Below are 27,312 nucleotides of genomic sequence, written 5' to 3' on the forward strand. Positions count from 1 at the left end.
ATAGTAGGTCTCAGTGAGAGAACCTGCTTAAGTTCCCATCTGGAGGTACCCTGCCTCTCCCACGGTCTAAGGCACTGACGGCTTAATCTGGAAGGTTTGTTACTGATTTTGATGCTATACCAAGAAGTCAGGACACAGCTGATGCTACTGTATTTTTTATTAGAAAACAAATTAAATAAAAAAGTGATTGATTCTATATAAAATTAAACTCGAGTCCATGGTTCATGGTGGGGAAGGCTCAGAAGATGGAGACAAGGATGTGGTTGCAGCAGTTTCTTTTTCTTCGTATCTGGGAGGCAGTTCAGATAAGAGATGGAGAGTGTGGGAGGGCTCAGAGGATGAAGCGGTCCCAGAAATAGTATATATCGATTCACAATCTCTCTCAGAGGCCGCGCCTTGGCCTTCAGGAGTTTGGGACCTATAAAGAAGAAGAGGGAACATGAACGGGAGAAGAGGGAATCAGTCATCATGCTCAAATACCAGGTGCTTTTCACGTGTTTAGTTAGATGCATTTGGAAGCATTTGCAAGGGCTTCCAGAGTAATTTCTTCCCATATATATTTTGCATAGATATGTTTTAATTTCTTACCCCTTACTGTCCTTAGAGCTGATTGTAATATTAAGACAGTTTCACTCCTGTTGTCATTCCCCTTGTCATTGAAAAGACAAAGGGTACAAACATATAGTGAAGTGAAGTTGCTCAGTCGTGTCCGACTCTTTGTGACCCTGTGAACTGCAGCCTACCAGGCTCCTCCATCCATGGGATTTTCCAAGCAAGAGTACTGGAGTGGGGTGCCATTTCCTTCTCCAGGGGATCTTCCCTACCCAGGGATCGAACCCAGGTCTCCCGTCTTGTAGGCAGACACTTTACCATCTGAGCCACTATTCACACAAACATAGATGCCTTCCAAAAAGAACATGCGCACACCCACAGCTACTCTTCTCTGCTATTCCATCTGGAGACAGCTAACATAAGGGAGACAACCTTATGCAAACAGAAAATTAAATCATTAAGCCAGAAACTTGAAGGGAGTTGGGAAGGCATACTGGTTACTGGAGTGGGCTCCAGCAAAGGGCAGACCTGCATCTAAATTTCCACCCTGCTGCTTTTGAGCTGTTTCATCTCTAAGCCTCAGCTTTCTCATCTGTAAAATGGGGGTGATGACAATGTCTACCTTCTAAGCAACTATGAGAATGATAGAAGGAAATGGAAGGAAAGCCAGGTTCTGGCATGGTAGCAGGAGTCGTTTTTAGAAAAAGTAATAAACATGTATCTATTTATCTCTGCAAAATTCATCACTGGAGAAAAGAATACAAAAATTCACAAACAGAATTCTCCAAATTCCAGAACCCAACCTCCCTTTCATCTACACAGGGCAACTCCTGCATTCATCCCAGGTCGGATCTCCAGCTCACCACCCAGTCTGGAACACTAGACTGTGTATCCTAAAACATGAATGACCAGGTAAGGCAGCACTCATCCCTAGCATGCTCAGGTCCCTAGCAATCTCTTGGGTCTCGCTTCTCTCTGCCTTTAAAAAATGCACGTCTCAAAAGTCAGTTTTCACTGAGTGCTGCTCTGTCCTGGGAGATTTTCCAGTGATCCTGTCTTCACTTCCTACTCCCTGGGTTCCCATCTGGGAAGGTACAGTGCCTTCCCAGCCCTGGCATTTCCCAGAACTCCTTGCTTTCATACCTTCCCTGCCCGTGGAGTCTCCACAGGTCCCTGGTGATTCTGACCTCTTGGTTTCAGCTGCCTCTTTCCAGTCCATGTCCAGGACCTCAATTCCCTCCAAGCTCTGGCCCGTCCAGTCTCCCTCCAAGGCCCACACCTTGCTCTCCTTCCACTACAAGCCAGCTCATTCTCTTCTCCTGATTATACGAGCCCATTCCCATCCTCCTCAGTCAGGGACCTTCCCTGCCCCTGTCTCTCACCCTTGACATCACAACCTCTGATTTTCCCATCATCCTCCACCACAGACTCCCTCCCATACTCCTCCTCCCACCCCCTTTTATTTTTTAAATAAATGCTCTATCATTTTATTCAATTTGGCCACAGCACACGGCATGTGGGAATCTTGGCTCCTTGACCAGGGATCGAACCCACGGCCCCTGCAGTGGAAGCACAGAGTCTTAACCACTAGACCACCAAGAAGTCCTGCTCCTCCCTTTCTGATCACCAGTCCCAGGCTCCTGTTACCTCCAGCCTGTCCATGATCATGAGTCAGCCTCCTAACTGGTCTGGCCGCCCTCAGCCTTTCCCCAGCTGGATCAGAGCTAACCACTGCTCACATTGCGTTGCTGTAACTCCTCAACCTTCAATGGCATCCCTCTGCCTCAAGGGAAAACACTCACATTTATACTGTTTAATGTGACTCCAGGCAGGCCTCCTAATTTGTGACATATGGGAAGCCTGGGGGATGTAGATGGGAATCTACCATTTCTCTTCAATCAATCTGAGAAGACTCTGAGGCCCAGGAACAACTTAAAATTGAGGGGAAAAGACTGGCATGCTCAAGGCAGGGTGCAGGCTGATTTCAGTCAGTCACTCAAGTATCCCCATTAGATATCAGAACCTCTGTACATGCTGGGGGTCTCCTGGGGCCCCCACACCTCCCACAGTCCACAGCAGCCTAACTTAGCAGGGGCCTCCCGAGTTCTGGTCCAGCGCTCAGGCTGGCTGACAGGTGGCTCAGCATTTTGAGACCCAGTTCTGCCACAAGTGCATACAGATGCCTGGAGAAGGCTTCACATGAGCCTGGCGTAAGCACTCTTATAATTTTTAACTTATGTGCTAGCTAGAGTTTCCTGGAAGGCACTGTGAATGTTAAGACGATAACTCTGACATCACGTCAGCAAAATGGATACTCCTCCTTGATGGTTACACCTGTGTCACACCATAAAGCTGACCTGGCCTGAAGCCAGGCACAGGCCTGAAAAGGGCCAATGCATCTACACTTCCAGTTCAAAGGTAGAATCTTACCCAGAGTGAAAGATACTGTAATATGAAGGTGGACTTTCATCTGGAAGCAAACCGTCAGTCCCAGGACTCCGGGCAGCTGCAGAGGCTGAAGACTCAGGAAAGTAAGGTGGCGGAGGGGGTGGGAATATGATCACGGCATCACCTAAGGAAACACAACATTTTGTTGAAGATGGATGGGTAATAAATGTAAGCAAATGAGCAAGAGCTAAAGACATTAATTACACATTTGGCCCATCTATAGCAAAGGTCAGAACACCAGAATTGAAAAGTGGGTCTCTCAAATGTACAGAGGCAGAGAATAGAGGTCACTAAGGAACTGGAGGTGAGGGCAATAGAGTCAGAATTTAACGGAGGCAGAGATTCTGTTCAGGATGATGAAAAAGCCTCTAGGAATTGATAATGGTGATAGCTGGTTGTACAACACGGTGAATGGACCGAATGCCACTATACATTTAAAAATGATTAAATTGGTAAATTGTAGGTTATATCTTGTTTACCATATTAAAAAAACTGAGCCTACATTTCATAGCAAGTCTCAGCTAAAGCATTTCTGGTGAGTGTTTGCTAACAATGTTCCTTATCTCCCCTGGGATGTCCCCTGCTGTTAAGTTTTTCTTATTTCCAACTTACAGTTTTAATTCTTCAAAAGTCAGCTGTTGGGTAAAGCGCCTCTGCTGCTCAAATGCAGTTTCAGCCTCTGGACAAATGACGGCACAGCCACAATATAGGCCCTCAGCCCTATTTCCACAAATGTGGTTTCCATTCTTCCTGAGTTTTTTATCTACCATCGTTTCTTCCAAGCTTTATCAAAGTCAAACTCAAAGCAAAGCTAGGGTTTTTCACCCCCTGCATTTTTTGTTGCTACTGTTCACTCCAGAACACATTCCTGTGTTTTGGGGAGGGGAACAGGGAACCACATACAAGCTCAGATTCCAAATCAGAATGTACTAGATGAGTTGCCCAGAACCTTCTAGATGTGGCGGCACCACTATGAAGAGGTCTGAGGGCAGCCTCTGCTAAGCTGGCCACTCCACATGACAGCTCAGGAAGAATTAAGGAGGAGAGGACTTTACTTCCCTTCAGGGAGGAGACTGGTTTCTACTGGTGGCAGTCCTGATGCTCGCAGGGTTCTCGAAAGCGACCAGGGTTCCACTCGCCAGTTGCTACCCGACGTGGCCCAAACAAGCCCTTTGTCCTCTCCAGGTCCCAGCCCACATCTGTAAACTGCAGGCAGTAACTTCAGCTGCCTCAGAGGACAGATAGGAGGACCAGATTCATGTGAGGGGTTAAGACGGTGCTGTGCATGGAACAAGCTCTCTCAGAGGTCACACACCCTCAGAGGGACTTTCTCCACACCCACCAGCAAGTGGCGCCTGTTTGAATGTCTGAAAACACTCCCAACTGGCCGTCTGGCCAGTGGCTCCACTCTCCCCCTTGTTGCCTCAAATGCCTCCCCTGAAGAAAATGCATAAACTCCATCTCTCCTTCTGCAAGGAGATGGCAACTGGAGCTTAAAATATGTGTGACTAACTGAAGCTCAAAAAACAAGTGGTTGTCTTGGGATTCTCATTTAATTTTTTCAGAAGGTCTTGGTAGGTCGGAGGAAGGTAGGTTGAGTGTTCACTTTAATTATACACTGCAGGACAAAGCCTCCAAAGCAGGCCAATCACCTATCAAAGACAGAGAAGGAAGTACTCCGCCTCCAGCCATCTCCGAGGCTGACCCATCCTCTGCCAGGTCTGCGCCCAGCCCTCCTGCTCTCCCTGGGAAACTCCTGGCTCCCATTCCCTATGGGGTTTCTCCTGCAGGACTTGATGTCCTCTGTGGGTTGACCAGTCATCTGCTTATGTATCCAGGGTCCAACACTGGGTGTGCCCACAACACGCATACCATGCATCTTGATTTATCTACTCTGTCTTCTATTCTGGGAAGAGCTGAATTCTGGCACTTAGATAAGATTTGCCTCATATCACCCTCAATTTCCCTCGTAAGGCAGAACTGACCATTGACAAACAACATCCAGTCTTGACAATTGTGCTAAAAGTCATGATTTCTAAAGATGTAAACCCTATTCCATAATATCAAAGGAGAGAAAGATAGTGAATTACAGTGCCGGACTTTCACAAATTTGATAGGACTTAAATGGTTATACGGAAAAGATTTTAAATTCTTCAGTGCCAACATCAGGATAGAAATGCTCAGGAGCCACCGCACCCCTGCTCCAGCCCCCAGTTCCCCTGATTCCAGTCACCAGGAGTAAGGCTGCACCCCCAAACTCCCTGATAGTAAACCCAAAGGGCACACTCAATACGCCCCCACCTAAGTGAAAGAACATGAGCATCCCACGAGTACATTTACTTGGCCTGCACTGTGTTCCCCAGAAGAACTAAGAGCATCTATAATATTGGGTGAGCCTTTTCATCATTTAACAATGACTCAGGACACCAGGTGAAGGATGAAGCCTGCAGAAACAGAATTACAGCAAGTGTCCTGGGAGGGCCTATGTGAGCATATGCGTGCCCACCGCCTCAGTTAGGATCCTGGCTCTGCCACCTGCTAGTTTGTGACCTTAGGCCAATTACTTGGGATCCCTGAGGCTTGATTTCTTCGTCTTTTACATGGAGACACTGAGTATCTGCCACAGTGGCCTGTTGAGGGCATGGATGAATTTCACATAACAGGTTCTTGAAGAGCACACACTAAAACACTTAGATCCTTATTTGGCCCAAGAATAAGCTCTACATGTGTGTTAGCTATTATTAACAAATAACTAGTGTTGATGTCACCGTAAGCATATAAACGCACAATTAAGTAAGCTGGGAACTTCAACCCTGACCGAACACAATGATCATCTATAAATCCATCTGCCCTTCCTCTATGAGGCCAATACCATGCGAGGCCCACAGCCCCAGGAATCCCCCCAGTGAGAACTGCCGGCTCAACAGACAGCCTCACCTACGAGAAACAGCTCACTTCTTCCCTGTTTCCTCCAGTTTCTGCTCTGTAATCCCCTTTGCCCACCCAGCCTTTCAGATGTTAAGGCTGTGCCTTCAGGGTGGGAGGCTGAAATAAAACAGCGATTTGCAAAAATAAGCAGCGATGGGGGCTTTTCTTTCTGTGTGAAGGTGAGACCAGAGCTCCTAATGTGGTTCTGTGGGGGCCTGACTCTGGGACATGGTGATGCAGGTCTTCTGCAGGGGGACCGAAAGGGAATCTCTGGGCATCCCATAGGGGAAAGAAGTGACCAGGGCAGTCACATTTCACCTGTATCTATGCCCCAGCTCCCAAACTTTGCCCAGACCCTGAAAGAAAGTGAAAGTGAAGTCGCTCTGTCGTGTCCGACTCTTTGTGACCCTATGGACTGTAGCCTACCAGGCTCCTCTGTCCATGAGATTTTCCAAGCAATAGTACTGGAGTGGATTGCCATTTCCTTCTCCAGGGGATCTTCCCAACCCAGGGAATGAACCCAGGTCTCCCGCATTGTAGACAGACGCTTTACCGTCTGAGCCACCAGGGAAGCCCCGACCCTGAAGTCAAGGACAAAATTACAGAAGATGAATAAGGTGGACAGCAGTACAGAAGACTCCTTCAAAACGTGGAAGACCAGTGGACTTGCAACAGACTCAGAATCCTAGAATGTCAGTGCTGCTAGGAAACTCCAAAGTGGAGTGTTCATTTTACAGACACACAAAGTAAGGCCAGGAGAACTTAAGGACTTCCAAGGGCCAGCTAGTCAAGGATAACCAGTGATGAGCACCCACGTTTTCAACAACCAGAAGTACCATAAGAGTTTGCTGTGAGTATAACAGGGGAAAGGAAACAGGGTCACGTGGCAGGTCCCTCAGGTGACAGAAGGCTCCCAGGGTAGCCTCAAGACCTCTCACTGTCCTCTTTATTTGCCCTGCAACCTCAGTCAAGGTCACAACTCAATGTCCTGATGCTTTTGTTAGATAATAGGGTATTGCTGGGAGGAAAGGATGTGCTGAGGGATTCTTATGGGGATAATGACAGAAGCAGAACTATGTCTGTGTGCATCTGTGTGTGTGTGAGAGAGAAGGACAGACAGAGAGAGGACAGAGACGAAGAGAGAGAATTTAGGCCAGACCCAAGAGCAGCCTTGATGCTGCAGCCACGGTGATATGAACAAGCAAAGCAAAGACAGCGACCCACCTACAGTCACCTGGATGGGCTCCAGGCTCTGAGTTTGTCTCTCTTCACTTTCAGAAGCATCCTGGGCCCCATTCAAATCGTTTCTCTTCTTAACGTGGGCGACCACGAAGAAACACAATCCCACAAGCACAATCAAGGGACCCAAGATCTGAAGGGACAGGAATCCACAGATCTGGGGCTCTGAGTCAGCTGTGTCTGTCTCATTCAGTGGTTCCTGCATCCAGTTTGAGCTGCACCCAGGTACCCAAATGCCCAGTACGCTGATGAGCATACCGCTCGTCAGGAACAGAAACCCAAAGATGAGACACTGGACAAACTGGCGGCTCTCCCCACAGAGGAAGGGTCGGTCGGAGTTCCTCTGGTTGTTGCCTCGCAGGCGCTCCTCAATTTGCTGAAGTCGTGCCCGGGAGCGGGCCAGGATCACAGCCCCGAGTCCAACCACGGCACACGCGGGTCCGGCGATCTTCAGCACCATGCTGCAGTCTGGGAAGGTTTCGTATTGGCACGCCTGGAACCCAAAGATGGAGAGCAAGACTCCCACGCACAGCAGGATGGCACCGATGACAAAAAGGAAGAAAATGAGCTTGCTGACATGCCTGTCTCCCTGGACCTCGTCTGGCTCGGCAGCAGCTGCAGGAGACATGGCCAGGAGAGGCCCCTTGCCTGAGGTGGGCGGGATGTGTGTGTTCAGCAGCTCTGCAGACATACCCAAACACCAAATTATAAAAGTGCTGCAGGTGTTCCTGACCTGCCCTGTTCTTTTCCCAAAATCACACTAGGATAAAATCATAAGGAACAGCTTTGTGCAACTGATACACTGTAGAACAATGAGCTGGTTCATGAGTCAGAGGAGCTGGCATTCAGAAACTCCTGAATATGTAATTTTATAAAGATATGTAAGAAGGGGAAATGCATTTACCATGCACCCAAGAGTATCTTGAAAACTCAAAAGCCATACAACAAAAGTAACTGGGTGTGGCTTTTCCTGTTATGGTCTTATGGACTCACACACACACACACACACACACACACAATGGTAAGTAAGTGAAGGAAGAACCACACGGATTGTTTTGATTTATTGACATCCCACATTTCATCACAGCTGCTCTGAGCATTTCCAAGTAGGTAAATTTTCTCCTTCAATAACTAACTTTCCATTTCCTGTTTTAGACTGCAGCAACTTTCCATTCCTGGCTTTATTCTAAGGCTCCATCTACAGAAGACCCAAGTTCAACAGTTTCAACTAAAGGTAAAGGCGGTTCAGGAACACAGTGAGTTTGGGAGATTTTAAGTTAATTCTGTCAAAATGTGAGTCTTGAGACCTCAAACAGGCACACACTGGGGCTGCCCTGAAATCTGGTGGTCTGGTTACTGGGTCTCGGATGACTTGGGGGGGTCTGGCACAGCAGGTCACGTAGCACCTTGTCCCCCAGGTGGGCAGGCGGCCTTCTGCTTCCCTTCCTTCATGCTGCCACCCACTTCCACAAAAAGTTTCGGCCCCATTAAAAATATGCAGCTGATAAAAATCACCAGTTACAAAACACTAAACAGTGACAGAACTTTGACTCTGAAAGAGTATCCATGAAATCAAGTGGGAAAGCACCTTCCACAAGACCACCCAAGCCCTGTACTTCAAGGGTCTTCTATATTAAATGTACCCCCAAGCAGTGGGTCAAAAGTTGTCTACTTTATACAGACTGACTTTATCAGCCAGTTACCTTGTCTTACACTAATGAATGGAATATTTTTCCAGGACCCTTCCAGTTAGGGCACTCAATAAGACAACCCCAGTGTGAAGAACATATTCACTTACTCAAAGGAGGAAAACTTGAGAAATATTTTATGCCACTTGTATCCATGACCCCACGAAAGAGCTAGAGACTGAGTCGCTAGAGACTGAGTCGCTAGAGCCAAGGCCATCTTGACAAACACAAATCATGTGCAAGTAGCGTCAGTTTCAGTAAAGAAAGGAAACAGCTGATCTTATTCTAGGAAGTGCTTTTCCAGGAATAAATAAGATAAAATCAGAAGGAAGTTGGAGAGAGAGGGAAATAGAAGTGGGAAACAAGTTTGTGCTTTACACTTGGACAAACTATATTTATGAAGATGAAATTAAGCTGAAACAAACATGGAAAGTATTGCACTAATTTAAAAAAAGATTCTGAATCCTGTAATATCTTTTGCTGGTCTGGAGATAGAGGTGAAGGGTGACTCTGTGCTACAAAGCCCTATCAATTCATTGTAGGGTGGTGTTTTGACTTTGATGTGAGTCACAGGGCTTCAACCGCCTTAAGGAAAATTCCCAAATACTAGTAAAGCCTAAATTTGAATGTGTAGCTTCCGTCAATGGGGTCACACAGAGTCGGACACGGCTGAAGTGACTTAGCAGCAGCAGCAGCTTCCTTTCCATGGACTAATGGACTAAGTACTTGGCATAGGTAGTTAATCCCCCATGCAAATTAGTATGTGAGTAGTTCGTCCATCTCTCTGCCCGCCACCCCCGACCACGGATGCGCTCACACAGTGGCACAGATACCTGCAGTAATAGGAAAGTAACCCTTTCCCAAATACCAGCCTACACTTCATTTCCCCAAAGCCAAATCCGCCTCACGACGCTGTTTGCCAAAGGACATTTCCAAATGAGCAGTGGGTCACCACTTCCAAAGCGCTGTGTTTGGGGGCTGACGCAAAGAGAGGCAAAGCCCTTCTTGGGAAAGAGCTCTGTGGGTTTCGGGAGCCAGAGCTCCCGCGGGAGCAGGTTTAGCGCGGCTGCTCCGCGCGGCGCCGCTCCCCGCACCCCGCCTGGACGCTAAACTCAGCGCTCGCCCCGCGGCCGCAGAGCGCGGTCCCCAGGGGTGCGGAGGAGCGCGGGGCCCGGGGCGCTTACCTGAGGCTCGGTCCTGCGAGCGCGCTGCCCGCGCCGGCAAGCGGCTGGCAGCACGGGCCGTGGGCACCCGGCAGAGCGCGGCGCCCGCCCCCGCCCGCGGCCTGGCCGGCGCCCGGCGGCCGCGCGCTCTCCCACCTGCGCGTCGGGGCGCGGAGGGCGGGCCGCGCGGTGTTTACCGGGGAGGCGGAGCGCGGAGGGCGCAGCGGCGCGCGGCGCGGGCAGGGCCGGGCGGACTGGCCGGCGCTGGCCGCCGCCGGGTGCTGCCCTTGCGGGCCAGAGGCGCGCCGGCTCCCGGGTGGAGAGTGAGGGGCAGCTTTGGGGCCCGGGAGGCTCCGCGTCCGTACCGGTGCGCGCAAGGAATCCGGGAAGAGTGGCCCCCGCCGCCACCTCCTTGGCCTGTGGCCCTCGGGCAGGGGGCGGAAGCTGGGGTTCTCCTGGCTGTCCCAAGTCACCAGGCGACGGTCGCGACCCGGGCGGCGTGTAGGAGCCTGTTCCCTTCAGGGCCGAGAGCCCAGAATTTGCCTGGGAGGGGCGCAAAGGGCAGCTCCTGCCCCTCTCTTCGGCTTGACCGCCGCCTAGGCAGGGGTCCCCGGGTCCCCGCCGCTGCGCCCTCTGCGACGGTCCACCCAGTGGCCTGTGGCCCTCCTGCCGCTCCGGAGACCTTGGCCGGGGTCAGTGGAGCAAGCCTCTCGCCGCGAGCGCCCGGACGAGCAGGTTATGAAGACACCAGGTCACAGGAACGTGCGCTCCATTGGCGTGTGAGACAAGGGTCTCCCTGCCTTCCGTCCTAGCTCGGAGACTCACGTATGGTCACAGTCGCTGTTTGCCATCGAACTCCCTTCCCGGTTCTCAGTCGCTAATGATTTGCCGGAATTAAACTGGTAACTTTGCCCTTGAACCAGGCGGTTTCGGGATGGGTTTGCTAATCCCGTGCTATTTGTAACCTGCCCCGTGTAACACGTGACACGGAATTAACTGTGCCAGTTTCCACACCAGAGGTCAGGGCGCTGTGAAAGGTGAGTCAAGCTCAAACAGGGGAGCGCCCTGAGCCCTTCCCCATCCCTGCCACTCCTCTCTGGGGTCCTGTCCACTTCTTCTGAAACCCAGTCAAGAGTTCACACCCATTGCCTTAACCTTTTGAAAGAGTAAGCCCCTTGCATGCCTAATACAGCAGGTTGTCCCCAGCCCTTTTCCACTGCAGTAAAGAATGAGTTGGTTTAGCTGATTACAGAAGTGAGAGGGAGACTCATTCAGAAGTGAGAGGGAGGCAAATAGGGAAGGGTGGCCACCTGGGCTCTGCAGCCCAAGGGCTGGGTGGGTGAGACAGGGCTGCCTCCGGGAGGAAGGCTGGCAGGGTCCAGTGGGAGGGGTTTGCTGGGCCACTCACCGCACTGCCAGATTATTGCTATCTTGAGTATCATCACCCCTTGCTCTGGGCCAGGTTCTGTGTTACCCACTTCGCCTACATACAGCCTGTGTGGGGTTCTCTGCTATGTGTCTCCAGCAACTCCAGAAAGGTTGCAGGCAACAAGGGAGCTAAAAAGTTCATTTTTCAGCTGAGGAACCGCAGCCCTAAGGGATGTAGAGTGACCCCCACAATTGGTTAACGGGGAGCACGGGCCTGAACCAGATGTACCGACTGTTCCTCCCGGGGGACGCCTGTCACCCAGAGGACACACAATGCCACAAACTCAGAAAATGGCTTTTTTATTACGTGGCTTTTTGATCATTACAACAAAACTGACACTGTTCCCAAGGACACTGCAGCAATCTGTGTCCGGGTGGAGCTGGTCAAAGTGTCAAGTTCTACCACCTGCTGGAAGGGCCTCCCAGCACGCCCAGCGAACGAGCAAATAACCAGCAGTGGCGATTACACAACACCAGGGGCGTGCAGCTTTCTAAGAACGCAGCCCTGACTATAGGATCTGCCTCCCTACACAGGCCTGCTAGCAACTCCTTTCTGTACAAGGGGCTTTCCTTCTCCTTCCCCTATGCATTTTTTCCTTCTTCCTTATTTGAAACTCAATCTCTGGCCCCGTCGTGTGTGGGGCTGCGAGGGGCCTGTTGATACAGCTGCCCCTCTGGTGCCACATGACTGCAGGCTGGCCACACATGACAGATTTGAATGTACTGGCACCAAGGACAATCAGATTAGCCTCCACTTGGGATGTCTGCTGCTTGGACTGTTTGTGTCTTTTGGAGCCTGTTTGACTAAATTAAACTCCTTGGAAACCAATCACCGGTCAAGTATGAAAGACGTATCCACCAGCCTTCAAGGTGCTTATCTTTGTAGCAGACCTGTTCTTAGGAGATTGGATGACCTTGTCACTAGCTAGAACCTGGTGGCCTTTTCCAGCCCATGCGGTATGAAAAAAGATCAGTCCAGTATGAGTCTTCAGAAAAATAGCATCAGAACAAGCCTTAAAAATGGATGAATCTTGAATTCAGGAAGTGAATATGGAGAGTAAAGCTGAGGAATGCATCCATTTATTCGTTCAGCAAATATTTATTGAGTGCTGCCTATGTGCCAATAAGAAATACAAAATCCTTTTGCCTCATGGAACTTGTGTTTTTAATGAGGAGAAAGGCAATGAAAGAAATGTGGAAATTACACAGAGTACTAGCAGGTGAATGGGGGTCCCGGGTGGCACAGTGGTAAAGAAAGTGCCAGTGCAGGAGACGAGGCTTCCATCCCTGGGTTGGGAAATTTCCCTGTAAGAGGAAATGGCAACCCACTCCAGTATTCTTGCTGGGAAAAATCCCATGGACAAAGGAGCCTGGTGGGCTACAATCCATAGGGGTGCTATCGAGTTGGATACTGCTGAGCGATTGAGCAGGCAAGCAGAAGGTGATAAGTGCTGTGGAGAAAAAGAAATCACAAGTGGAGATTGGGGATTGCTGGGGAGATTCCAGTTTCATAGGGTAGTTAAGGAAGGCATGTCCGAGAAAGTGATATGGCAGCAAAAGCTTAAGGGGAATGAGAAGGCAAGCCTATTGATATCTATCATCGCATAAGAAATGATCTACAAAGGCAGAGTTTAAACAACAAAGGTTATCCTCTCTCTCAATTTCTGATGGTCAGGAATCTGGGGACAGCTTAGCAGGGCGTGGTTCTGGCTTGGGATCGCTCGTGAGGCTGGGGTCAAGCAGTTCGCTGGGGCTACCTCTTCTAAAGGCCTGACTGGGGCTGGAGGATCTGTTTCCAGGGTGCCTGTCTCCCGTGGCTGTGGCGGGGAGGGATCTTTTTCACTCTGTAAACCTCTCTCCACCGCACTGCTTGAATGTTCTCAGGATGTGGCAGATGGCTTCCTCTGGGGGGCGTGATTCAAGAGAGGATGAATGAGGAGGAAGCTGTAGTGCTTTTTATGACACAGTCTCTGAAGTTCCACATCATTGCTTCTGCTTTATTCGGTTCCTTAGAATTGAGTCACCAGGTCAAGGAAAGAAGGATTAGGCCCCACCTCTTGAAGGGGAGAGTATCAAAGAATTTGTGAACACATTTTAAAACTGTCACAGAGAAATGTGGAGGTATTTGGGGGGAGAAGGGAAGGGCACTTCAGGCAGAGGAAACGGCAAGGACAAAGGCAGTGAGGCAGGAGCAGGCATAGCATATTCAAGGAAGGACCAGAAGCCAGGGTAGTTTGAGCAGGTAAGCAAGGGGGAGAGACTAGGAGGATGTCAGAGAGAAAAGGTGTGTCTGTCACGTCTCTAGAGTTTGTCAGGCTTGGTAGGCCCTTGTAAGTACTTCCCCCAACACCCCGCCCCACCCCGCCCCACCCTGCCCCGCCGGCCACTCTGTATAGCTCGCAAGATTTTAGTTCCCTAACCTGGGATTGAACCCAGGCCCCAGCAGTGAAAGCACAATGTTCTAACCACTAGACCACCAGAGAATTCCCCATTGTAAATATTTTGAGCATGATGAGAAGCCTTTTCAAGGTTTTTTAGCTGAGTGTGATTGATCTGACTTATTTTAAAAAAGAAAATAGGATTCCAAGTGTGAATAGCCATGGGAGGAGTAAGTGGATATGAAGAGACCATTAAGGAGGCCATAACAAATAATCCGAGAGAGATGAGTGTGGTTACTGTTTGGAGGTGATCAACACAATTAGATTCTGAATGTGTCTCATACATCTCAAAGAGAGAGTCAGCAGAGTTGTCCATGGACTGATATGGGTTTTGACCCAAAGGTTTTTGACCTGAAGAACTGGAAACATGGTTCTGGCATTGACTGAGACGGCAGGTAGGCCAGTTTGAGGGTGAGGCTTCACAGATTGGTTTGAAAATTGATGCTTTCAAACTGTGGTGCTGGAGAAGACTCTTGAGAGTCCCTTGGACTGCATGGAGATCAAACCAGTCATCCTAAAGGAAATCAACCCTGAATATTCCTTGGAAGGACTGATGCTAAAGCTGAAGCTCCAATACTTTGGTCACGTAAAGAGCCAAAGAGCCGACTCATTGGAAAAGACCCTGCTGCTGGGAAAGATTGAGGGAGGAGGAGAAGGGGGCGACAGGGATGAGAAGGGGGCGACAAGGAAGAGAAGGGGGTGACAGAAACATCATCGACTCCATGGACATGAGTTTGAGCAATCTCGTGAAGGACAGGGAAGCCTGGCATGCTGCTGCTCACAGGGTTGCAAAGAGTCAGACACGACCTAGTGACTGAACAGCAACTTTGGGATGTCCATTAGACATCTGAGTGGAGAAGGTGAGGAGGCAACGGAATGTATTGTCCCGAAGTTCAGGAATTCTGAAAGAAACAGCTTCCTGTGTCTGTCAGTGATGGTCATTAGAACATCAACAGGGTTGGACCCATCTTCTAGAAGAGTTGACACGTGCATATGTGGCTACTGCGGGCTCCAGGCAGGCAGAAAGCAAGGGGCCGACTGACGCCTGACCCTCCCCAGGGCACTGCCAACCCGGAGAAGCAGCTCAGAACTAGTGATTGGCTCAAGACTGTAGAATTCAGTGTGCTCATGTTTCAGAATTCACAAGATCGCAGAAAGACGGTTCATCAGTCGAGTCTGCCAGCTTCTAGTTTTCCTTTTCTCTTTTGGTTGCCCTCTGGTTCTGCTCCAGGTTAACCCGAGCACCCAGAGGCATGCATTCCTCTCTTCCAATTCCTGACATTTCCTGAGGCTCCCCTGGGGTACAGGAATTTGCTCTTGAGTGCTTTCTTGGATCCTTGTTTCAACTCATATTCCCAGGACTCCCGGCTATGCCTCTGAACCGGGCTGGGCCTCCTCCAGTGGCCTAACTCTGTAGAGGTTGCTGTAGGCAGGGGAGACCAAGGTTCCTGGGGCATTTTCCTCCTCCCCACCCTGGTGTTAGCTGTTGACCCAGGGGCCTGAGAGCTGTATCTGATGTGGGTTAGTTGTTTCAGTTGTATCTGACTGTTTGCAACCTCTTGGATTGTAGCCCACCAGGCTCCTCTGTCCATGGGATTTCCCAGGCAAGAATACAAAGGTAGGTTGCCATTTCCTCCTCCAGGGGATCTTCCCAACCTGGGGACTGACCCGGGTCTCCTGCATTGCAGGCAGATTTTTTACTGTCTGAGCCACCAGGGAAGCCTTCCGTATCCGAGATGGGATTTGGCAAACTTGAGTTGATTGTTTCAGTTTGGCCCCTTAGCTGACCCCCAGGGCAAAGATGAATTTTTTTGCAGAGTCATTTCATTGCCTGGGATAAATATTGCCTGGGTGCTGTTGATTTTTCATGGCTGATAACAGCTCAGCTTGAGTGTGGCTAGCTGGAACCGGATGTGTGGAACACAAGGAGTTGTTGGAGAGAGAATGAAAGTGAGGCTTTGCCACTTGGTTTTATCGATGGAGGCCTTCTCACTGTTAAGGAGAAAGAGACACCCTTCAACAGAGGTGGCAGCCCCTGGGCAGAGACTAGAGGAGGTGTGGATAATAAGAGGTCCACAGAAGTGCAGTGGTCTCCTGTTTCCTGGCATCTGCTGTTGGCTCCATCAAATACCTACAGCTCCCTGGGTCCCAAAGAATGAGTCATTCCTCCCCAGCATATAAAAAAGGGATGAATCCGAACTCAGTTTAGATCTTGGCTTTGCCACTGTGTGACCTTGGGCAAGCACACAACTTTTCTGTGCCTCAGTGTCCTCATCTATAATAAGGAAACAAGCAGACCTACTTCAAAAGATGCTGGAGGAGGAAGTTTCTGGCCCATGGAGGGCCGTCAGTGAATATTATTGCCTCGTCTTCCATCTGTGGCTCCTTCCCCACAATCTTCAGAAAGGTTGATCTGATAAATCCATAGAGAAGGTAGAGACAGAGGAAAGGGAAGGTCAGGGTCAAGATGCTTGCTGAGAGCAAGGTGAGTCCCGTTGGCTTTGAATGCCAGCTCAGCTCGCTTCTTCTGAAACACGTCTCCCAGTATTTCTCGGCATCTCGCAGAACTGTCGCGGGATCTCAAAGACGAGCCATGCAGGTGGCCACCCTGTGTTCTCTGCCTCTGCTCCACCACCGTCTGCAGCCACTCAAGCGTCAGGAAAGCACCTCTGCTGCGGGTGTCCCTGGAGGCATGAGGGGACCCTGCCCGGCGCTCCCCCAGCAGCCAGTGGCAGGGGTTCGGGTCCTGCCTGCCAGCCTCGCCCATGTCCGCCTGACGGTATTCACCCCATCACTGTGCCCTCAGCTCTGGCTTTCCACGTCCTGGCTGCCACTGATGATTCCAAAAGGGACTCAAGTCAGTGTAGAGTGTTGTGAAAATAGAGCCAGGTGAAATAAATATGACAGTAAATGAGAAAAAGAAGAGGGAAAGAAAAGGTTAACTGTATTTCCCACCTGGTTCCTGCAGGGTGGGCTGGAATCCTTCTGCTGTGCATTTGAGCCATTTACCCGTTTTAGGATCGGATCTGGAAACATGTCTGAGATGTTGGAGATGGCTCTCCAGATGGCCTGACTACTGAGGGGCTGGACGTGGGGTTCTCCAAACCCAGCTGAGGGGCCAGCGCGTGGGGCGCAGCCTCCCTGTGTGGCATTGGTTATCTCCTCACCATCACACACCCGAGCCCTGACTTCTGTTGCCACCACTGCTGGCCTCGAAAGTGAAGCAATAAGAACTTGGACACCTGAGAACCGGGCATCTGACAAATTAAAGGTGGTTTGGCAGGAAGCCATCTCCTGAGTGCCCTGCTTTTAACAGAAGGTTCCTTGTCACAGACACAGAATGCAGGTAAAGCCAGGGCCTGAGGCAGTGCTGATTCCAAAGGAAAGAAAAGAAAGCTGCTTTGGGTTTCTTTCTTTTTTTATTTTTTTGTTATCCTACCTCACAGGGTTATTGAAAGGATTAAATGAATACAGAAAGGCCTACTGTAATTTGTGCCTGGATGCAGATCGGGGAGAAATATTTTCTCCTAAACAGTGATAACAGCTAACCCTGCATAAAACCTGCTCTGTGTTTTGTGACGTCCGCCTCTTAATCTCTTGCATTTTGTAATAAGCTGATGAGGTGGCTATGGCTGTGCTCCATTTCACAGACGCACAGAGAGATGAGCAGCTCCTGGCTGGCCAGAAAGTAGCCGAGCTGGCCTTAACGCACCAAGCTTCTCCTCTCTCGTGGGTGAGCGCAGGAGGTAGCGATGGCTATTTTGTTAACATCAATTTAGATCAGTCAAGTTGGAGAAGGAAATGGCAACCCACTCCAGTGTTCTTGCCTGGAGAATCCCAGGGACGGGGGAGCCTGGTGGGCTGCCGTCTATGGGGTCACACGGAGTCAGACACGACTGAAGCGACTTAGCAGCAGCAGAGTTAGTCAGGAGCAAGCTAACAAACTCCCACCCATTCTTTAATTCTCCAGCTAAATGGCACTTCCCCAAAGAGACTCCCTCATGGGAAACAGCTCGGTTCTCCCACACCACCCGTTGTTTTCAGGGTCCTTTGTAGCTTTCATTCAGGGCACTTCTAGCCAGCGTAGTTATTTACTACCTGTTTGCTGTTTATACCACGGTGCCAGCTTCTGCCTTTCCTGTTGCTGTCATCACGGACCTCCCAGATCTCCTGCCGTGTGGCTCCGATGTTGGCACCAGGTGCTCAGATCTCTTCCATTTCAAGTCCTACCTACTACTGGATGCATTCAGCCTTGCATGGGGGACACCTGGCCCTCTGCTCTCCAGCCCTTCCTCTCGGTCCACCTCAGGGGCTGCCCCTACCAGCTCTTGCTGTGCCACAGTTGACCTGAAGCAGCTCCTCCTGCAAATGCAGGAGCTGCACCAGCTCTGTCTGTCATGCTCATCCAGTCATTCCAGCTACAACCATCCTGTACACTCACCCGGACGCTGCGCCTGCTCCAGAGGGCGCCTCTCTTTTCTTCACGTCTTTCTTATGGATTACAGTCCATGGCCGACCAGGTCAGTGGCACTCTTTCTAATGCTCTGCATTTCCAGGCCTGCATCTTTTCATCACACCATCTGCCAGCACAGCCTTTGCTCACTTGTCTGCTTTGCTCAGAGCCAGCACCTGAGCAGTTGAGTGCTGGCTGGGGAAAGAACAGCTCTAGGCTCAATTGCTCTCTGTGTAAATCAGTGTTCCCAAAGCCAAGAGCCCTAGGCAGTGCCTGGCAACCCAGCCTGGTTTTGCTCCTAGATTCACTTTCCAACGACTGTTTCAGCAGGTGGCCCAAGGCCCAGGGAGCCTTTTGCTCCACTCTTGTGACACCTCTGATGGTCCAAATCCCTGCCTGGCCAGCATGGTTCTTCAAGAGAAGACAAGCCCTTGGCAGAACCTGTTCCACATCAGATGCCCCTGGCATGGGGTCCCGGGGTTACACTCCTGAATTTGTTCTCAAATACTTGGTTCCTAAAGCAGAATGGCTTCTAGCTCAAGCTAGGGGCTTCAAGCCCTGGCCTCCCACTGAGCTAGTGCCAGTTCTTCCTTCACAGTGACCCTGCCCTGACACTGAACCCATGGCATCATTCTAGGCCCCCTTGGGATGAGTTCTTCCTCGAGGGCCCTAGATTATCTCCTGCCAAGGCCAAAGTCAGAACCACCTCCATCCATCAGCAAGATGTAAGGGAGGGAAGGTACTTTTCATTCTCCTCTTCCAAGTTCTTGGCTGAAACCCCATAACAAAAGAATATTAACAAAAAAGAAAACCGACAGAAGTTTACTATCATGGCTACCCCCTGGATATATGGGAGATACCTAGGGAGAAATGAGTAAGTCCCCAAGGTGGTCTAGAATTCAGGCTTAACTACCGCCTTAGTAGGGAAAAGGGAGGGGGAATGATGGCTTCTTAGGGGAGAGTAAGTGGTTTTTAGGAGAGATGAATGGGCCCCTGGAGAAATAGATGGGAGGTGTGATCATTCATGACAGTTTGCTGGAGTGTGGTGTTGACTTCTGGAACTTCTCTTCTGTGATAGGAGTCAGTCTTCCCTGGTTGATGAAACTTCTGGGAAGGGGATTTATGACACTTGAGTTTTGTTTGGAAGATCTGTCTTCAGGTAGACAAGGGGAGTTCTGAGAAAGACTGCATTTTGCTGTTTTTTAAACTGCCTATAGCAGTAAGAATCACTTTTAAACTATAAATAGTTTTTAAAAATTTGAAATGGGAATATTTTGTGATGTGGAATATATATATAATGTATATTTTTTTCCAAAGCATAATATATTTATTTCAAAGAAATATAGTAAGGTGATTAATAAGAAATGCTCTTGTAGTAAAACTATTACATTGGGATAAAATTCTGTGGGGAGGAAGTATATGGAAATAAAAGATTACTGTAACAAAAACCACGTAATATTTGATATATTGAATAACGTGAGTGTTAGTCACTCAGTCATGTCTGACTCTTTGCAACCCCGTGGACTGTAGCCCTCCAGGCTCCTCTATCCATGGAATTCTGTGGCAAGAATACTGGAGTGGGTAGCCATTCCCTTCTCCAGGGGATCTTTCTGACCCAGTGATTGAACCTGGGTCTTCTGCATTGCAGGCAGATTCATTACCATCTGAGCCACCATAAAAGTTGGCTAATTTTTAATAAGATATTATGATTATTTCATGAACTAACGGCTAAACCAAGTTAATCATATACACCCCGTGTTTTGTTTCAGTAGCTACCAAAAATATCTGAAGTACCTGAAGGCTCGCTACTCCCTCACAATCCCACTAACATGTGAAAGCAAAGATCTCAGACATCTCAAATCAAATTCAACTAGACATACAGATGCTTATTAAACGTCATGCACAAAGCAGTGTATATGGCTGCCCATCCCATGAGCATGAAGACGCTGACCTGACAGGAGGTGGCCCTGACCTGTTCTGGAGCCAGAATTTTCTAATGCTCAACGAGTGTCAGGTCATCAGACATCCTTGTCCATCAGCTGTTGGCTGACCTGGGAAGGGTTGAGCCACTGGTGCCTTCCGTATGGACAAGTCGACCTTGCTTACTCTAGAGTGAGGGATACCTCTAAAATCATAGCCACCCATGGGTCTTGCATACCTCAGATGCCCCAGGGAAGAAGCCCATTGCTAACTTCATTGCGCTGGTTAACAGACCACTACTTTCACCAATAAAACCACACTTCAGACCCTTTTGCTTATTAGCCAAGTCCAGGTGTGGGTTGAAATAAGAATGCAGAAGCCTTCGTGGGAGCCACCTGACCTGTGGCCTTTCTGATCTTAGCTGACTTCTGGATATCCTAACTGGCCTGTTGGAGTTTAACCTAAGTAGCATGCACACAATGTCATACTTAGCTGCAGAGTTTTAAAATAGATCACAGACACTTAACAGTGAGTGTGTATCCTACCTTTTAAAATGAGGTGTGTTTTATTTTTACATGTATTTATTACGTGACATAGATAGAAATCTTGTCTACTTAGATTTATGATGAAAATTTTACACGCAAACTTTAAATGAGCAAGGGACTGTGCTGTGTGTGCTTAGTCACTCAGCCGTGTCCAGCTTGTTGTGACCCCATGAACTGTAGCCTGCCAGGCTCCTCTGTCCCTGGGGATTCTCCAGGCAAGAATATTGGAGTGGGTTGCCGTTCCCTCCTCCAGGGGATCTTCCCAACCCAGGTTTTCCACATTGCCGGCAGATTCTTTACCGTCTGAGCCACCAGGGAAGCCCAAGAATACTGGAGTGGGTAGCCTACCCTTCTCCAGGGGATCTTCCCAACTCAGGAATCGAACTGGGGTCTCCAGCACTGAAGGGGGATTCTTAACCAGCTGAGCTACCAGGGAAGAACAAGGGACTACATAGTTTTAAAAATGAGTTCAGGGTCAGCCTCAGCAGAGTTTCTTCGGTGGTGGTGCAGAATGTCTCCTTGGCTGTTCTGTCCTCTCCTCGTCCTTTCCCTAGAACCCTCACAGCTCTGCGCTCCAAAGAGCCAGGTGGAACAGCCTCTACGACATCACCGAGACATTCCTGGGATACTGTCTCCCAGCAGAGGGGCCCATCTGGCCTTATAGTTTATAGCCGAGAGGCTCCTTGGGAGATTCTTTTTTTAAAAATTAATTTATTTATTTTAATTGGAAGCTAATTACAATATTGTGGTGGTTTTTGCCATACATTCACATGAGTCAGCCATGGGTGTACATGTGTTCCCCATCCTGAACCCCTACCCACCTCCGTCCCCATCCCATCCATCAGGGTCATCCCAGTGCACCAGCCCTGAGCGCCCTGTCTCATGCATCAAACCTGGACTGGCGATCTACTTCACAAAGATCTATCCGAAGTGGTGTTCTTCTTCTTAAACTGAGAGGCCCTGATTGCTTAAATAGCAGCTTTTCTCCTAAGAAAAAAGCGTTATTTTACCAGTGCCCTCTTCACAATACAAATTCTACGTATATTTGATTTGTTTTGTTTTAAAGATCTCTGTGTTTTATTTGACTAAAGCTGAGCGCCGAAGAATTGATGCTTTTGAACTGTGGTGTTGGAAAAGACTCTTGAGAGTCCCTTGGACTGCAAGGAGATCCAACCAGTCTATCCTAAAGGAAATCAGTCCTGAATATTCATTGGAAGGACTGATGCTGAATCTGAAACTCCAATACTTTGGCTGTCTGATGCAAAGAGCTGACTCATTGGAAAAGACCCTGAGGCTGGGAAGGACTGAAGGCAGGAGGAGAAGGGGACAATAGAGGATGAGATGGTTGGATGGCATCACCAACTCAATGGACATGAGTTTGAGTAAACTCTGGGTGTTGGTGATGGACAGGGAGGCCTGGTGTGCTGCAGTCCATGGGGTTGCAAAGACATGACTGAGCAACTGAACTGAGCTGAAGCACCAAGAGAGCAGGGAGGTGTCTGAACTGCTCCCCACCATATTCCCAGGGCCTGGAAACATTCCTGTGGAACCATGACGAAAGAAAGTTAGTCACTCAGTTGTGTCCGACTCTTTGTGACCCCATGGACTGTAACCTGTCAGGCTCCTCTGTCCATGGAATTCTCCAGGCAAGAATACTGGAGTGGGTTGCCATGCCCTCCTCCGGGGAATCCTCCTGACCCAGAGATTGAACCCAGGTCTCCTGCATTGCGGGTGGGTTCTTTACCGTCTGAGCTACCAGGGAATAATGGTAGGTGCTCAATGAATATTCACTGAATGAAGGATGAGATGACTTGAGATGGGATGAGATGAAAATGAAACCAAACCAGGAGATCCCCTGTGTCAAAGCTAATGATGGTGGAGGAACTAGGCCAGCAGTCAGCTAAGTGGATCTGGATTTCTAAGTGGCAGTGGATTTCTAAGGAAACTGGGTAAAAGCCTCTGGGGACAGAAGACAAGCCAGCCAGGTCTGGGTCCATGCAGAGCCAATCAAGAATTCTGGGAATTCAGAAGGCTGAGTCTAGATATGAACTGACATAGATAATAATTCCTTCTTACTGGTTCCTGGTTGCCAGGCTTCCACATTCCTCCACTGCTCTCTCCAGCTGTGACGGCTCATCTTTCATTTCCTGCTTTCTTAGCCTTACCAGGAGCTCCTGTTTCACAGAGGTCATTGTCTCATCAAGTTTTCAAACTCATAATTTTATACTTGGCCTCCTTATTCATGTTTCTCAAATGTATTTGATGGAAGCCTGTTTCTGGTGACTGTACTTCACCTGCCATTGGTTTTACCTGTTGCGCTTCTCTCTATTTTGTTCTCTCCTTTTTAAAAAAAAAAACAATCAATGCAGAGACATTTAAAATTAGTACTTGTTTTTGGATAAGGTCAGTGTTTTGTGGGCAAGATATTGTTAGGAGTTATGTGCAGAGAGAGGACAGGCCTGTGTTCCAAGCTGTTACAGGTATTCTCCTAGGATGTGCTGTGGGTTGTGTGAGTTGATTCTTTTAGACGCCACTCCCCGCAAGCCAGCCAAAATCGCAACTATCGAGTTCCTCTGCGGGAGCCTTCCCTACAAGTACAGCTTGTACATGTGATTCCATATTTGACCCTTCTTCCCCACATTTTCTTGGAGACAAATCAGGTCAGAAAAACTCCTGCTGCCCAGGCACTTGCTTGTTCTCGCTGCGGAATAGTTCTTTAATTGTGCGCTCAGAGTGGTTGTCTCCTGCCTTTGGAGAAGCACGTGTGTTCGGTTTGTTTGGGACACGCAGCTACAATTCCAAAGGCACCCTTCCTGCTTGATGGGTTTGCTTTCACCTAGTGATGAGGTGATGGCGGGGGGCAGCGAGCCTTCCCTCACGTCAGCCAGCAGGGCCACCCAGGTGATTCTCATTCTCTGGGTGTCATTGCACTGATACCTCTTTATTAATATTATGTCTTGTGGTTTTGAGTTATCTATGTCCTCTGGCTTTGTCCAGGGGGCAATTTGCATTTCTGTTTCTCACTGTCATCACTGTCTAGGGACAATTTTGAAGGGGGAGAAGAGGGCAGCATTTGTTGTAAAGGAGCCATCATCTGGGCTGGGGAGGGTTTTGAATGTTGGCAATGGAGAGAGGCAGGCATCCCATGTGGAGCAAGAGATGGTGATAGATGAAGGTCAGGGGTTGGAAGAGTGCTTTGGAGTTAATGAGCCAGACTGTTGCTGCTGCTGCTAAGTCGCTTCAGTCGTGTCCGACTCTGTGCGATCCCAGAGACAGCAGCCCACCAGGCTCCCCCATCCCTGGTATTCTCCAGGCAAGAACACTGGAGTGGGTTGCCATTGCCTTCTCCAATGCATGAAAGTGAAAAGTGAAAGTGAAGTCGCTCAGTCGTGTCCAACTCTTCATGACCCCATGGACTGCAGCCTTCCAGGCTCCTCTGCCCATGGGATTTTCCAGGCAAGAATAAATGAGCCAGGCTAGGTTAAGCTAAAACACTGAATGAGGTCAGGGGAAATGTGAGACAAACTTACTTGGGAAAAGTCAGAAATCCTTCCCTGCCAGATGGGATGTGTTCACTGAGTTCTGTAGGCACAGAAGGGGCTTCCCAGGTGGCTTATACCAATGCAGGAGACACAAGAGATGTGGGTTTGACCCCTGGGTGGGGAAGAGCCCCTGGAGAAGGAAATCCCATGGACAGGGAAGCCTGGCGGATTATAGTCCTTGGGGTCACAAAGAGGCGAACACGACTGAGTGCATACATATAGGCAAAGGAGAGCCATTGAAAGTTTATAAACAGAGCCTTAGCAGGTCATAGTTGGAAAACAGATTGAAAGCGGACAGAGCATCAGACAAACCAGTGACGAGATGTTGCTGACACCTGGCAGAGGAGTGTTGAGAAATCAACCTCCTGACACACACACACACACACACACATACTTTCTCTCTCTTTATATCGATTTATTCATACTATATAGGTCAACAGAGATTCAAGCAGGTTTACAAACGACATAATGCAACTACGTAAAGTGAAATAACAAATGTCATGCTATGGTATAGAACCCTGCCCGCCCACCACCTCCTCCTGACTTGAGTTCTTTGAAGACCAGACCTACATGCCTCGAATGTCTTTCTCCTCCCCTCTGGGAGGCAGACACATAAGAAAGAAGAGAAGGGCAGCTAGGCTGATAGGAAGCTGCCTGTCATCTCATCCTTCTCCTGTGGACTTTGTAGGCCAAAGAAGGGGTCGCTGAGGGAGGCAGGGGACGCCCTGGCCTGGGAGGGACGTGAAAATGGGGCAGTGGAGCCCTCACGACATCTCCATCCCCTGAGGACGTCTCTCAGACATGTGGAGGCTGCTCTCCGGCTTTGAGTTTAGGGGACGGTGGAGCTCAGGGATGCTGAAATCCATGCTCAGTCAGGAGGAGCACCCACTGAAGGTGGTGGGTGACCCTGCCCTACAGAAGGAGTCATCTCATCGTTGTTTATACAAACAGGTGAACTTCATTTCCAACACTATCTCCCCACCCTTGCTGGTGGATGCTAATCCTGCGGGACCTCTCCTTGGCTGCACTTGGATCTACTTAGATCTTTCTGGCATTCTCAAGTTAGGAGCCATATTTTCCCAGGTGAAAACCCTTAGGTGAGACGCCAGCTGGGAAACATCAACCAGACTTGTGAAACTTGCTTCTCTCTGGAGCCAATTAAAAGAATATGGATGGGACCTGGAAGACCCATGTCTCATCCTGGCTCTGAGCAGGAGCTGGGGAATTCGTTTTTCTATAGCTCAGTTTCCTCATCTGTAAAGTGGGGTGAGATGATCCCTTTTCTTGCTAGCCTCTGTCCCGAGGTCATGGAAGAGAGGAACGCTTGCTGGCATGGGAGCAGCAGCAGGAGCCCACCCAGCAGAGGAACCCTTGCTGGCCCAACACATGTCCACTGACAGTCTGACCTCGTGTCAGGAAAGAAGCAGTGGGCACCCGTCATGCAGGCCGTGAGCAGAAAGGAGCAGTGGCTCTGGAGGCAATCCCAGTCCTGACTCTGCCACTGCCTCGCAGGGTAGGGGGGCAGGATGGGCTCTGGAGCTCAGAGGTGGAGATCTTCCTTCAGCCCCAAAGCCTTTACTCAAGCGCAGTCTTAAGCATGGACAGCCAGGAAGGCTCAGTGTGTGGAACAGATCTTGGGCTGGACTCCCTTGGAACATTAGCCTGGCCCCTCCTCCCTACACACAGAGAAGCTGGACCCAGAGAAAGCAGTGTTTGCCTAAGATCACACAGCTGGTTCATGACAGGGTCAAAATGAAAGGGAAACAATCCAGAGATCTCCCATTTGATGAAGATGGATTTCCGGATGAGCCTGTAGAAGCGGGAAGATGAACGGAGGAGGGAGCAATCAGAGGTGAGCAAGAAACAGTGAAGGAAACCTTGCCCAGGATGAGAGAGCCCCAAGAGAAAGAGGCCTCGGCTGGCTCATCGGGGAAGACGGGTGCTGGGAATGGGCTTGAGTCCATTGAAGAGGGGTGGGTGGTGGCAGGAAGCAACTCAACTTTTGCCATCAAGACGGCTCTGTCAGTGGGGAGAAAGCACCACTACCCTTCCAAGTGAGGGTTCCTATAAGTGCAGGGCTCCTAGAAGTCGCTGGAACTGGGATTTCCTATATGATATGCATGCTGCTGCTGCTAAGTCACTTCAGTCGTGTTCGACTCTGTGCGATCCCAGAGACAGCAGCCCACCAGGCTCCCCCATCCCTGGGATTCTCCAGGCAAGAACACTGGAGTGGGTTGCCATTTCCTTCTCCAATGCATGAAAGTGAAAAGTGAAAGTGAAGTCGCTCAGTCGTGCCCGACTCTTAGCGACCCCATGGACTACAGCCTACCAGGCTTCTCCGTCCATGGGACTTTCCAGGCAAGAGTACTGGAGTGGGGTGCCATCGCCTTCTCCGATGATATGCATCAGTCTGTGTCATTAAGTGTTATCATGCAAATAAAGGCTTCCTAATTGTTAAGCACGTAAGCTTGAATTAAAGCTATTGGGAATGCAAGAATAGTAAATAAAATCAAAATAATAAATATGATAGAAGTCATAGTAGGCCTAGCACTTAATAAGGCGAAGGTAGCTCCTCCAATTAAAAATATTAACAGATGCCCAGCAGTAGTGCTGCCTGTTAGTCCCACCGCTAAGCCTGTTGGCTGAATAAATAGCCTAATGGTTTTGATTATTAGTAATATAGGAATAAGTGGAATGGGTGTCCCTTGGAGTAGGAAACAAAATGTTCCTTTTTTGGGAGTGGGGGGAATCCCGTAATTACAGTTTCTGCTCGTAAGGGAATGGCAATTCCTAGATTTATTGACCACTGTGTAGCAGGTGTAAATGTGCCTAGCAGGTTTTTTGAGCCAATAAATAAAGTAAGTGATGTGAGTGTTAGCGATTGCCTTTACTTACATGCTTATCATATAGCGAGGGGGCTTGCCTGATGGCTCAGCTGGTGAAGAATCTGCCTGCAGTGCAGGAGACG

The 27,312-nt window shown here is 49.3% G+C and overlaps 1 protein-coding gene across 1 annotated transcript; it reads right to left on the bottom strand.

Moving 5' to 3' along the window:
- Positions 1 to 222: 222 nt before the first annotated feature.
- TMEM171 (transmembrane protein 171) lies at positions 223 to 10,063 on the bottom strand. The gene is made up of 4 exons (XM_052659319.1): positions 10,040 to 10,063; positions 7,153 to 7,848; positions 2,983 to 3,124; positions 223 to 418 (listed from the first exon to the last, which is right to left on the bottom strand). The coding sequence occupies exons 2-4, from the start codon at positions 7,793 to 7,795 to the stop codon at positions 223 to 225; spliced, it is 981 nt and encodes a 326-aa protein (XP_052515279.1). The 5' UTR covers positions 7,796 to 7,848; positions 10,040 to 10,063.
- Between the last annotated feature and the right edge of the window lie 17,249 nt (positions 10,064 to 27,312).

Source organism: Budorcas taxicolor, chromosome 20, assembly GCF_023091745.1.
Source record: "Budorcas taxicolor isolate Tak-1 chromosome 20, Takin1.1, whole genome shotgun sequence".
Lineage (NCBI taxonomy): Eukaryota > Metazoa > Chordata > Mammalia > Artiodactyla > Bovidae > Budorcas > Budorcas taxicolor.

What these genes read in the sequence shown, in the direction of transcription:
- TMEM171 (XM_052659319.1), bottom strand. Translation starts at nt 7,795, where the DNA reads ATGTCTCCTGCAGCTGCTGCCGAGCCAGACGAGGTCCAGGGAGACAGG. An exon ending in GCCCATCCAGGTGACTGTAG is followed by an intron (nt 3,125 to 7,152) that starts GTGGGTCGCTGT and finishes GTGTTTCCTTAG; the next exon opens with GTGATGCCGTGATCATATTC. An exon ending in TACAGTATCTTTCACTCTGG is followed by an intron (nt 419 to 2,982) that starts GTAAGATTCTAC and finishes TCTTCTTTATAG; the next exon opens with GTCCCAAACTCCTGAAGGCC.